Here is a 13,581-nt window from a genome sequence, read left to right on the forward strand (position 1 = left end):
CTAAAAACGCACTTTAGGTCAGAGGTTATAAATTTAAGGTGAGACTAACAATGTGTTTTCCAACCATCCTTCATGTTTCTCTCAGAATCAGAATATTCTGGTCTTCGAAAAATCAAATGCTTATGCCAAGCATGGTGGCTCACACGCCTGTAATCCCAGCACTTCGGGTGGCTCAGGTGAGAAGATGGCTTGAGCCCCAGGAGTTTGAGGCCAGCCTGGGCAACATGACAAAACCTCATCTCTAAAAACAAAATACAAAAATTAGTCAGGCATGGTGGCACACATCTCTGGTCCTAGCTACTCAGGAGGCTAAGGCAGGAGGATCACCTGAGCCCAGGGAATGTCAAGGGTGCAGTGAGCCACGATCGCACCACTGTATTCCAACCTGGGCAATGGAGTTTAATATTGATGATTACATATCAAGCACTGTGTTTTGGGTAGCCTAGCTTCATTTAGTCAGTCCAGAAACTTAAATACTATGGTTTAAGTAACCCCCTTAAAAGTATTGTGTTTAGGATCAATCCTAAACAGTATTCAGTATTCATACCACCCAAATACCAGATTAACTCACAAGACATTTTGTTTTGTTTTGTTCTGAGATGCAGTTTCGCTCGTCACCCAGACTGGAGTACAGTAGTGTGATCTTGGCTGACTGCAACTTCCGCCTCCCGGGTTCAAGTGATTCTTCTGCTTCAGCCTCCCAAGTAGCTGGAATTCCAGGCACTCGCCACCACACCCTGCTAATTTTTGTATTTTTTAGTAGAGATGGGGTTTCACCATGTTGGCCAGGCTGATCTTGAACTCCTGACCTCAGGTGATTCACCAACCTCGGCCTCCCAAAGTGCTGGGATTACAGGCATTAAGCCACTGCACCTAGCCCTATTTTTTTTCTTTCCTTGTTTTTGGAGACAGGGTCTTACTCTGTCACCCAGACTAGAGTGCAGTGGCCAGATCACAGCTCACCACAACCTCGACTTCCTGGGCTTGCCACAATCCTCCTACCTCAGCCTCCCCAGTATCTGGGACCACATGCAAGTGTCACAATGAACAATTTTTAAAAATTTTGGTACAGATGGGGTCTTGCTATGTTGCCCAGGCTGGTCTCAAACTCCTGGGGTCATGTGATCCCCTCAGAGATGGAGGTCTTGCTTGGCCTCTCAAAGTGTTGGGATTACTGGTGCAAGATACCACACCCAGCCAAACAGTATTTCATAAGATTTATTTTAACCCTTTTCCTGTTTAGGAAAAAAAAAAATAGTACAGCTCACTGCCAGCTCTCATTTAATTTTACATAAACATGTTCTTTGAAGCTGAAGCAAATCTGACTTTCAGTGTGAAAATAAAAATATAAAACTGTTCTTGGAGTTATTTATTTATTTATTTTTGGAGACAGAGTCTCACTCTGTCACTTAGGCTGGAGTGCAGTGGCACAATCTTGGCTCACTGCAACCTCAACCTCCGAGGTTCAAGTGATTCTCCTGCCTCAGCCTCCCAGGTAGCTGGGATTACAGGTGCCTGCCACCACGCTCAGCTAATTTTTGTATTTTTAGTAGATACAAGGTTTCACCATGTTGGCCAGGCTGGTCTTGAACTCCTGACCTCAAGTATCAGCCCACTTCAGCCACCCAAAGTGCTGGGATTACAGACATGAGCCATCGTGCCTGGCCGGAGTTATTTCTCCACACAACTAACATCAGAATCGTCTATTTCAGAAAAATTGGATTCATCAAATGAATCTTTGGCCAACAACCATTTGAGAATAATGTTAACATCATACACAGGAATGCTACGTTTTCTAGGATTTGACATTTATAGTGATTGAGAATTACCATATTTTGTAAATGGAAATACCATTACTAAAAACAGAATGCTATAAATAGAATGATGTCTTTTTATCCAAAATCGATATATTAGAGTGATGTGAAAATAATAAAGGAGAGCTATTTCATGGCATTTATCACTGGGTAAATGCTGCAGCCCCCCAAGCACCACCGGCAAGTATTCTCGGGGCAAATGGGAAAAGGGTTAAATAACCAAGATGACAATGGGATTTCAAACATGAAAAACATAAAACCCTGTAGACACTTAAAAAATGTATTTGTGGCCGGGCGCGGTGGCTCACGCCTGTAATCCCAGCACTTTGGGAGGCTGAGGCGGGCGGATCACAAGGTCAGGAGATCGAGACCACGGTGAAACCCCGTTTCTACTAAAAATACAAAAAATTAGCCGGGCGTGGTGGCGGGCGCCTGTAGTCCCAGCTACTCAGGAGGCTGAGGCAGGAGAATGGCGTGAACCCGGGAGGCGGAGCTTGCAGTGAGCCGAGATTGCGCCACTGCACTCCAGCCTGGGCGACAGAGCGAGACTCAGTCTCAAAAAAAAAATGTATTTGTGGGCCAGGTGCGGTGGCTCAAGCCTGTAATCCCAGCACTTTGGGAGGCCGAGGTGGGCGGATCACGAGGTCAGGAGATCGAGACCACCCTCACTAACATGGTGAAACTCCATCTCTACTAAAAATACAAAAAAATTAGCCGGACATGGTGGCGGGCACCTGTAATCCCAGCTACTTGGGAGGCTGAGGCAGGAGCTGGGAGGCGGAGGTTGCAATGAGCCGAGATCTTGCCACTGCACTCCAGCCTGGGCGACAGAGCAAGACTCTGTCTCAAAAAAAAAAAAAAAAAAAAAAGAAAAAGAAAATTCGGCCGGGCGCAGCGGCTCACACCTGTAATCCCAACACTTTGGGAGGCCAAGGTGGGCAGATCACCTGAGGTCAGGAGTTCAAGACCAACCTGGCCAACATGGTGAAACCCCATCTCTAATAAAAATATAAAAATTAGCCAGGCGTAGTGGAACCCGCCTGTAATCCCAGCTACTTGTGAGACTGAGGCAGGAGAACTGCTTGAACCCAGGAGGCAGATGTTGCAGTGAGCCAAGATTGCACCACTGCACTCCAGCCTGGGCGACAAGAACGAAACTCCATCTCAAAAATAAACAAAATAAAATAATTAGCCAGATGTGGTGGTGCATGCCTATAGTCCCAGCTACTCAGGAGGCTAAGACAGAAGAGTCCCTTTAGCCCACGAGTTCAAGGTGGTGGTGAGCTATGATCACATCACTGTACTCCAGCTTGGGCAACAGAGCAAGACCCTGTCTCTAAAACATAAAACAAGAAATCTCTAGAGATGTAACCTAGCATCTACCTTTTGGGTAAGCTTTTTAGTTAATTATTATGCCCACCTCTGATTAAGAAACATAGTCACTGCAGGTGTAGATCTGAGATTAAGAAAAACAAAGAACCACAGTCATATCAAGATGGAAAAGTTACAGGGGGAAGAGGTGAGACGGGCCTGGTAGTTTACATCTATAATCCTACACTTTGAAAGGCTGAGGCAGGGAGGATTGCTTGAGGCTAGGAGATTGAGAACAGCCTTGGCAACACAGCAAGACCCTCTCTCTCCAAAAAACTTAAAAATGAACCAGGTGGGCCGGGCACAGTGGCTCATGCCTATAATCCCAGCACTTTGGGAGGCCGAGACAGGTGGATCACGAGGTCAGAAGATCGAGACCATCCTGACTAACCCCCGTCTCTACTAAAAATACAAAAAAAATTAGCCGGGCATGGTGGCGGGCGCCTGTAGTCCCAGCTACTAGGGAGGCTGAGGCAGGAGAATGGCGTGAACCCAAGAGGTGGAGCTTGCAGTGAGCCTGAGATTGCGCCACTGCACTCCAGCCTGAAAAAGAGTGAGACTCTGTCTCAAAATTTAAAAAAAAAAAAAAAAAAAAAAGGAGCCAAGTGTAGTGGCATGTGCCTATAGTCCTAGCTACTCAAGAGGTTGAGGTGGGAGGACTGCTTGAGCCCAAGAGTTCAAAGTTATGGTGAGCCCTGATTGCACACTGCACTTTGGCCTGAGCAACAAAGCAACATCTTGCCTCTATCAAAAATAAATTAAAAAACAAAAACAATGAAACTGTAAAGTTATATTTCTTAGTTTATGTTCCAGATATGAATCTAATTATATACCATGTAAATAATCTTACCTCTCCACTTTATCTGCAGATGTAGAAGGAGCAGGAACATCTTCAATTCTGCAATAAAAAAATTAAGGAGAAAAAAGGTAAAACTGGAGACAATTATTAAGCCTGAAAATAAACTCAGAAAAATATAAAGGAATAAAAAAGCTGTCATTTATTAAATACCAACGTATTATTTACTTACATTATCAAATTTCTTTTTTTTTTTTTTTTTTTTTTTTTTTGAGGTGGAGTCTTCACTCTGTCGCCCAGGCTGGAGTGCAGTGGCACCATCTCGGCTCACTGCAAGCTCCGCCTCCTGGGTTCGCGCCATTCTCCTGCCTCAGCCTCCGGAGTAGCTGGGACTACAGGCGCCCGCCACCACGCCCAGCTGATTTTTTGTATTTTAGTAGAGACGGGGTTTCACCGTGTTAGCCAGGATGGTCTCCATCTCCTGACCTCGTGATCCGCCCGCCTCAGCCTCCCAAAGTGCAGGGATTACAGGCGTGAGCCACCGCGCCCGGCCCAAATTTAATTCTTATTCAAATATCCGGGGCTGAAAATAAGTAGCAACTTCACAGCTATAACCACAGGGATGAGGAACAACTTAAAAGGCAGTGCTTTCAGCTACAGGTTGTAAGCTATCTGGGCCATTTGCCTAGAATCTTGAAATGGTCTTGGATCCTTATCTACAAACTCTGTCACAGCCATTTATATCAAATAGTTTTATTAAGGGGTCATTCTGACCAAATGGTCTAGCGCAGAACCTTTCAAACTACCTGTGGTTAAAGGACTAGGTCTTTTATTGCCATTCTGTAACACATAGGTTTTTTAAATACAATGTCAGGGAGATGTCACAGCGAGACTCCATCTCAAAAAAAAAAAAAAAATACACTATAACTAAAATATAAGACTCTGAATTGAATACCATTACAAGCAAGGAACCAGTAAAAACACTATTAAATAACATTGTAAAGCACTTATCAGTGATAAGTTTTCTTTTCTCTTTTTTTTTTTTGAGATGGAGTCTCGCTCTGTCGCCCAGGTTGGAATGCAGTGGCGCGGATCTCGGCGCATTGCAAGCTTCACCTCCCAGGTTCATGCCATTCGCTTGCCTCAGCCTCCTGAGTAGCTGGGACTACATGTGCCCACCACCACACCTGGCTAATTTTTTTTGTATTTTTAGTAGAGACGGGGTTTCACCGTGTTAGCCAGGATGGTTTTGATTTTCTGAACTCGTGATCCGCCTGCCTCGGCCTCCCAAAGTGCTGGGATTACAGGCATAATCCACCGTGCCCAGCCGATAAATTTATTTATATTCTTTTTTTTTTTTTTTTTTTTTTGAGACGGAGTCTCACGCTGTTGCCCAGGCTGGAGTGCAGTGGCGCGATCTCGGCTCACTGCAAGCTCCGCCTCCTGGGTTCACGCCATTCTCCTGCCTCAGCCTCCTGAGTAGCTAGGACTACAGGCACCCACCACCGCGCCCGGCTAATTTTTTGTATTTTTAGTAGAGACGGAGTTTCACTGTGGTCTCGATCTCCTGACCTTGTGATCCGCCCGCCTCGGCCTCCCAAAGTGCTGGGATTACAGGCTTGAGCCACCGCGCCCGGCCTATATTCTTGCTTAGCACAAGCCTAGACAAATATAAAAGAGGCTGAACTAAGGCAGTACTTGTACAGTTGGAAAAAAAGGAATTAAAGCAGTGTTTCTCAAATTGTAGTCTGTATGCAAACCATTTGGAGGAACTGTTAAAACAGTTTGAGCTCCACCCCTACAGTTTCTGAGTCAGAAGGTTTGAAGTAAGGTTCAAGAATCTGTACTTCTAACAACTGCACAGGTGACACACTGCTGGTTTCTAGAACCATGCTCTGAGGACTACTGGACTGAGCAAAATTTATAAACTGATGATGAACAAAATTATATGATACTGATGAACAAAAATTATAAACAGATGTTCATGTCCTATCTGGGCAATAGACATGTCTGATCCAGTTTTGTTTTGTTTTTGAGACAGTCTTTCTCTGTTGCCCAGGCTGGAGTGCAGTGGTAATCATCTTGGCTCCCTGCAACTTCTGCCTGCCAGGTTCAAGCGATTCTCCTGCCTCAGTCTCCCAAGTAGCTGGGATTACAGGTGCCCGCCACCATGCCCGGCTAATTTTTCTATTTTTACCAGAGATAGGGTTTCACCGTATTAGCCAGGCTGGTCTCGAACTCCTGACCTCAAGTGATCCTCCCGCTTCAGCCTCCCAAAGTGCTGAGATTATAGGTGTTAGCCACCGTGCCCGGCCTGATCCAGTTATTTTTTAACATGTTAATTCTAATAGCCACTACATTTACAACTATGAAGCTATGACTTCATAGTTTTATGAAGTTCATTATGAATTTTTAGTATGAGTATGAAGCTAGAGGAAATTACAGTGAAATTACTTAGTAATTTGTTCGGAGAAGGCCATTTTAAATCCAGAAATCAGACGGGGTGCAGTGGCTCTCTACTGTAATCCCAACACTTTGTGAGGCCGAGGTGGGAGGACTGTTTAAGCTCAGGGGTTTAAAACCAACCTGGGCATCACAGCAAGACCTGTCTCTACCAAAAACAAAATTAGCTGGGCACGGTGGTGTATGCCTGTAGTCCCAGCTACTCCAGAGACTGATGTGGGAAGATTGCTTGAGCCCAGGAGATAGAGGCTGCAGTGAGCTATGATCATATCACTATACTCCAGCCTGGGTGACAGAGCAAGACGCTGTTTCAAATAAATAAATAAGTAAACAAACCAGAAACTATAGGATATTGATAGATTCTACTCCATCTAATCCATTTCACAAAAGGTTAACTTAACAAATATACATAGAATCTTACAGTCAACAGGAAAAAAAAAAGCCCAATGGGAATAGATTAATGGATTTAATATAAACAAACACCAAAAAAACACAAACACTTGACCACCTGCTACTGCTCATTCTTCTTTTTTTTTTTTTTGAGACAGAATCTCGCACTGTGGCTCAGGCTGGAGTACAGTGGCATGATCTCAGCTCACTGCAAGCTCCGCCTTCCAGGTTCACGCCATTCTCCTGCCTCAGCCTCCCAAGTAGCTGGGACTACAGGCGCCCCCCACCATGCCCGGCTAATTTTTTTGTATTTTTGTAGAGATGCGGTTTCACCATGTTAGCCAGGATGGTCTCTATCTCCTCACCTCGTGATCCGCCCACCTCGGCCTCCCAAAGTGCTGGATTACAGGTGTGAGCCACCGTGCTTGGCCGCTCATTCTTAAGAGAATCAAGGCCGGGCGCGGTGGCTCAAGCCTGTAATCCCAGCACTTTGGGAGGCCGAGGCGGGTGGATCACGAGGTCAGGAGATCGAGACCATCCCTGGCTAACATGGTGAAACCCCGTCTCTACTAAAAATACAAAAAACTAGCCGGGCGTGGTGGCGGGCGCCTGTAGTCCCAGCTACTCGGAGGCTGAGGCAGGAGAATGGCGTGAACCCAGGAGGCGGAGCTTGCAGTGAGCCGAGATCGCGCCACTGCACCCCAGCCTGGGCGACACAGCGAGACTCCGTCTCAAAAAAAAAAAAAAGAGAATCAAAAAAACTATACTTAGAAAGTATGTTGTAGGCCGGGCGCGGTGGCTCAAGCCTGTAATCCCAGCACTTTGGGAGGCCGAGACGGGCGGATCACGAGGTCAGGAGATCGAGACCATCCTGGTTAACACGGTGAAACCCCGTCTCTACTAAAAAATACAAAAAACTAGCCGGCCGAGGTGGCGGACGCCTGTAGTCCCAGCTACTCGGGAGGCTGAGGCAGGAGAATGGCGTGAACCCGGGAGGCGCAGCTTGCAGTGAGCTGAGATCCGTCCACTGCACTCCAGCCTGGGTGACAGCGCGAGACTCCGTCTCAAAAAAAAAAAAAAAAAAAAAAAAAAGAAAGTATGTTTTACCCAGGCCGGGCGCGGTGGCTCACGCCTATAATCCCAGCACTTTGGGAGGCCAAGTCGGGCGGATCACAAGGTCAGGAGATCCAGACCACGGTGAAACCCCATCTCTACTAAAAATACAAAAAATTAGCCGGGCGCAGTGGCAGGCGCCTGTAGTCCCAGCTACTCAGGAAGCTGAGGCAGGAGAATGGCGTCAACTTGGGAGGCAGAGCTTGCAGTGAGCTGAGATTGCGCCACTACACTCCAGCCTGGGGGACAGAGAGAGACTCCGTCTCAAAAAAAAAAAAAAAAAAAAAAAAAAAAAGAATGCTTTACCCATCAAATAGTCAAAGATAGGGTTAAGGAGAAATTGGTGCTCCCATACATTGCTAACAGAAATTCAAGGCTAGGCAGGGTAGCTCATGGCTATAATCCCTGCACTCTGGAAGGCAAAAGGACTGTTTGAGGCTAGGAGTTCAAGACCAGGCTAAGCAACAAAATGAGACCCTTTCTCTTTTTTTTTTTTTTTTTTTTTTTTTTTGAGATGGAGTCTGGCTCTGTTGTCCAGGCTGCAGTGCAGTGGCCGGATCTCAGCTCACTGCAAGCTCCGCCTCCTGGGTTCACGCCATTCTCCTGCCTCAGCCTCCCCAGTAGCTGGGACTACAGGCGCCTGCCACCTTGCCCGGCTAGTTTTTGTATTTTTTAGTAGAGACGGGGTTTCACCGTGTTAGCCAGGATGGTCTCGATCTCCTGACCTCGTGATTCGCCCATCTCGGCCTCCCAAAGTGCTGGGATTACAGGCTTGAGCCACCGCGCCCGGCCCCTTTCTCTATTTCAAAAAATTAATTTAAAAAAAAAGAAGTGTAGGCTGGGCATGGTAGCTCACGCCTATAATCCCAGAACTTTGGGAGGCCGAGGTAGGTGGATCACCTGAGGTCAGGAGTTGGAGACCAGCCTGGCCAACATGGTGAAACCTCATCTCTACTAAAAATACAAAAATTAGCCAGGTATGGTGGCAGGCGCCTGTAATCCCAGCTACTCGGGAGACTGAGGCAGGAGAATCACTTGAACCCTGGAAGTGGAGCCTGCGGTGAGCCAAGATCTCACCAGTGCACTCCAGCCTGGGCAACAGAGTGAGGCTTGGTATGACTACAGTCATGCGCAACCACGTCTGGCTTATTTTTGTATTTTTTAGTAGAGACGGGGTTTTGCCATGTCAGTCAGGCTGGTCTTGAACTCCTGGCTTCAAGTGATTCACCCACGTTGGCTTCCCACAGTGTTGGGATTACCAGCGTTTGAGCCACAGCACCTGGCCTTTTTTTTTTTTTTTTTTTTTTTTTTTTTGAGATGGAGTCTTGCTCTAAGGCTAGAGTGCAGTGGCACAATCTCGAGTCACTACAACCTCCGCCTCCCGGTTTCAAGCCATTACAGGCGCCCACCACGCTAATTTTTGTAAACTGTCGTCTCAGCTACTTGGGAGGCTGATGCACAAGAATCGCTTGCGCCTGGGAGGCAGAAGTTGCAGTAAGCCAAGATCAGTTCACTACACTCCAGCTTGGGCAACAGAACAAGACTCTTTCTCAAAAAAAACCAAAAATAAAAAATAAATAAATAAATTATATATAGATACACAAAAAAGAAAAAACTCAAGACAAACCTCATGGCCTAGAAATGTTGAATAATTAACAAAATGTATGTAATCAATGCATAAAATATATGTAGGTACTAGTCTATCTTATTTACTACCATAAAATGCACACAAATTACAAAATGTTAAAATTCGTCAAAATACACAGACCATACACGGCACCATCCACAGTTGAGATATGTAAATGAACAAAGATGTAGTATTAAATCATAACTGTGGCCGGGCACAGTGGCTCACACCGAGATGGGCGGATCACCTGAGGTCAGTAGTTCGAGATCACCCTGGCCAACATGGCAAAACCCCAAAAAATTAGCCAGGTGTGGTGTTGCACACCTGCAGTCCCAGCTACTTGGGGGGCTGAGGCAGGAGAATTGCTTTAACCTGGGAGGCGGAAGTTGCAGTGAGCGGAGATTATGCCACTGCACTCCACCCTAGGTGACAAAACTCCCTCTCAAAAAAAAGAAAAAAAAACCGAGAACTAGTTAGAAAGCTAAGAATGACAGGATTAATTTAACATTTAGATATACATCACCTTAAACAATACTGTTTTAATGGCATTGAGGGGACAAAAGCCAACCTAAGACTTTTTGCAGATGACAAAACTGTGGTCCAAGATCACTACTGAAGCAATGAAGCTAGTATCAAAGCCAACTGTAAGCCAGGTGAGGTGATGCATACCTGTAGTCCCAGCTACCCAGAAGGCTGAGGTGGAAGGATTGCTTGAGACTAGGAGTTGGGAATCCAGCCTGGGCAACACAGTAAGATCCCCATTTCCTAAATTTAAAAAACCTGAACTGAGGTTTATTTCTCATTCCATTTTTTTTCCTTTCTACTGGTTCGGAAGTTATATTTATTCTTTCAATGTTTATCCTCGAAGTATAATGTACATTCTTACCTAAAGTCTAAATTCAAGTCATTTTCTTTAACCTACCCTTAAACATGAGGACCTTATAAACTTTACTTCTAAATGTCCCCACTAACTTACTTAACTGAGGCACATGCTTTCATTGTTCTCTCACACTAATTAGATGGGGAAACGAGGGAATGAAATGAAAATACCAGCCAGGCTTGGTGGCTCACGCCGGTAACCTCAGCACTTTCAGAGGCCCAGGTGGGTGGATCCCTTGAGCCTAGGAGTTGGGAGACCAGCTTGGGCAACATGGTGAAACCCGTCTCTATAAAATAAATACTAGAATCAGCTGGGTCTTGTGGTGTGCGCCTGTAATCCCAGCTACTCAGGAGGCTGAGGTGGGAAAATCACTTGAGCCCAGGAGGTAGAGGGTGCAGTGGGCGATGATGGCATGACTGCACTCCAGCCTGGGTGACAGAGACCCTGCCCCCTAACACACACACACACACACACACACGCACACGCACACGCACACACACACACCCCCAGCACATATAATTGCTCAGTTTTAGCTTTCAATTTATGGTGTGAGGAACTACTTAAATGGTTTGCTTTCTTGTAGCCACATATAAACTTTCTGTACGTATAACCTGCCAGGAAGCTGAGACTAAGTTCACTAATGACCTAACTCTGGCAAGACACAGGGGACCTGCAAGAGATATTTGTTGCATACTTTTATCTCAAAAAAATAAAAATAAAAATAAAAAAACACATACACACACCTGGTCCTGCGCAGTGGCTCACACCTGTAACCCCAACACCTTGGGAGACCAAGGCGGGAGGATTGCTTGAGCCCAAGAGTCTGAGACCAGCCTGGGCAACATCAAGACAAAAACTTAGCCAGGCGTGGCGACTGTAGTCCCAAGCTACTAGGGAGGATCACTTCAGCCCAGGAGTTCGAGGTTGCAGTGAGCTATGACCACAACACTGCACTCTAGCCTGGATGTGAGAGCCAGACCCTGTCTGCAAAAACAAAACAAAAACACACACCTGTCAGTGAAATACTGACTGCCAGAGCTATCCAGGAAACATTATAAAAAGGAGCTCTTTTTATAACAGCTATAGTACGACTCTCAAGCCCAATCTATACTGCTCATATCGAATCAATGGGGAAAGAGGCAGGTAATGGGAGTTTGAAATTAAAATTATATTTCCCATGAGTTCCCAGATGATTGTCAGGGTGACTTGAGAACCACTGCTCTACAAGAATGCAGAGAAAACAAAAGGTGGTAAGCAAAGATGTAAGTAAATCTCTAACTATAAGCAAACTAAGACATAATCATGACAGAGTGTAAGCCTATAGAATATCAATTTAAAAAACTTCACAGCAACCATTCCGTTCACAGGGAAGGCAGCTAACCTCTAAAGCGCACAAGATTAGAAAAAGAAAAAAAACAGAACCAGATCACTAAAAAAATAAGGCAAGATTGGGAAATCAGACCTACTGTATGGGAAACAGCACTTGTTTCCTTGAAGTCATGTAGTGTTTCCCTCCACTGTTCAAAAAATAGATTACGCCTGAGTGGCATTGTGCTGCTTTCAAAGCAATCCTATCTTGTTTCCCTCCAGCCCTTCTCCACTTCGTGCACACTACTGCCGATTCACCTAGCAACCAAACAGTGCTGGTGAGAGCTCCAGACGGCGCTTCCTGAAGACGCTTTGCGTCCGGATAATGTTCCCCCGAACAAGGCAACACCTCCGAAGTCTAAAGAACTACAATCCTCCCCACCACAGGCAGGGGCTCATGGAGTCGAGGGGAGCGATAACTATCTCCCAGCACAAGACGTGAGCGAGGCGTGAGGGGCGGAACTAGCCTCACCGGTCCCACAGAATAGTCCAAATGCTCCCGCTGGAGCCGCAGCGGCCCCAAACAATAGAGTTTTCCCGCCTCCTCAAGGCCCCGCCCCCTGCTCCAGAGCCGGCAAGGGAAGCGAACGCTCGCGCGCAAAACCCCGCCCTCAGCAAGGCCCCGCCCACCCCGACCCCTCAGGTCCAGCCTCCTTCCTCGTGCAGGGGTTTTTTTTTTTCTTTTGGCGCCAAATCTCCGTTGGTTATATTCCTGGGTTATCCAGGGACTCTACCCGAGGCACACGCTGGGGACAGAAGGGGAGTGAAGGCCAACTCGTGCGCCAGGGCCCCGCCTCCCGGCCAACCGCCCCGGGCCGGGGGAGGAAGAAGAGGGGCAGGCGATGGATACAGCCGCCGCTGCCCCCGGCAAGATGGCGGCCGCAAAAAGCGGGGCAGGGGGCGCCAGCCGACCGCCGTTACCGCTGGTGCGCGAGGCTCTCAAGCCAGAGGAGGACTGCTCCAGTGACCGGGCCTTCCCGAACAGCGACAGCTGCTCCCGGGAAGGCAAGTACGCCCGCCCACCGGTCTGTCCCTTCTCCGGAGCCCCCGTCCATTTGCCCTCCCCGCGGACTGGCCAGTGCCTCAAGCTTTCCAGTCCCGCTTACTTGTTGGCAGAAACCAGCTCCGCGGCGACGGCGGCAGTAGCTGTGGACTCAGTGGCCATCGTTCCCCTGAGGTGGCGAACCAGCGAACGGAATAGAGCCTGTGAGAAAAACAGGCAATTTGGGACGCCAGAAACTCACTCAGGGACAGAAAATGGCAGATTAGAGACCCCGCGCGGCTGGGGCCCTCTTATATACTAAGGCCCTTCGCCCCGCCCATCCACTTCCGGGTCCTCCCCCTCGGGTTTAAAGGGCCAGGACTCAACACCGCCCCACCGTCCGCCGCAGGCCTACCATTATCTAAGGACACCTCCTGCCCTCTCCATATGGCTCCGCGGGGTTGTTTCCCTCCCTAGCCCGCCTTGTCCGATAAACAGCAACTTCCTGCTTCTCCACCAAGTCGCATAAGAACTGGAATCTTGCCACTACAACTCCTGACAGGACGCCCCTGCGGCATCCAGAGACAGGGAAGCCAGTGCTGCTCTCCATGTTTAGGGCGAGTAGCCGAGAGTCTCCTTCCGGCCTGGATACTGAGGAAGGTGACTTAGACTTTCTCTCCGTCCTCTGAGTCGTAACGGACGGACACGCAAGAGCCGAGGACGGGTACTAGCAGCAGCGACTAGAACTGATCTGGGTGAGATCTGGGCCTCAGCAAC

General features: G+C 47.4%; 1 protein-coding gene across 9 annotated transcripts in view; it reads right to left on the reverse strand.

The window, feature by feature from the left end:
- NASP (nuclear autoantigenic sperm protein) overlaps nucleotides 1-13,581 on the reverse strand; it is a 40,118-nt gene extending 26,537 nt beyond the window's left edge. For 8 of the 9 annotated variants that reach the window (XM_077958883.1, XM_015138574.3, XM_028834258.2 and 5 more), the window contains exons 1-2: nucleotides 12,929-13,089; nucleotides 4,036-4,083 (exon numbers count right to left, since the gene is read on the reverse strand). In XM_077958883.1, coding sequence (XP_077815009.1) covers nucleotides 4,036-4,083; nucleotides 12,929-12,987 — 107 coding nt within the window. In that variant the 5' untranslated portion in view covers nucleotides 12,988-13,089. Of the gene's footprint in view, nucleotides 1-4,035; nucleotides 4,084-12,928; nucleotides 13,090-13,219 lie in introns of those variants that run through there. The other variant, XM_077958912.1, reaches the window with a different exon arrangement.

Source organism: Macaca mulatta, chromosome 1 (genome assembly GCF_049350105.2).
Source record: "Macaca mulatta isolate MMU2019108-1 chromosome 1, T2T-MMU8v2.0, whole genome shotgun sequence".
NCBI lineage: Eukaryota > Metazoa > Chordata > Mammalia > Primates > Cercopithecidae > Macaca > Macaca mulatta.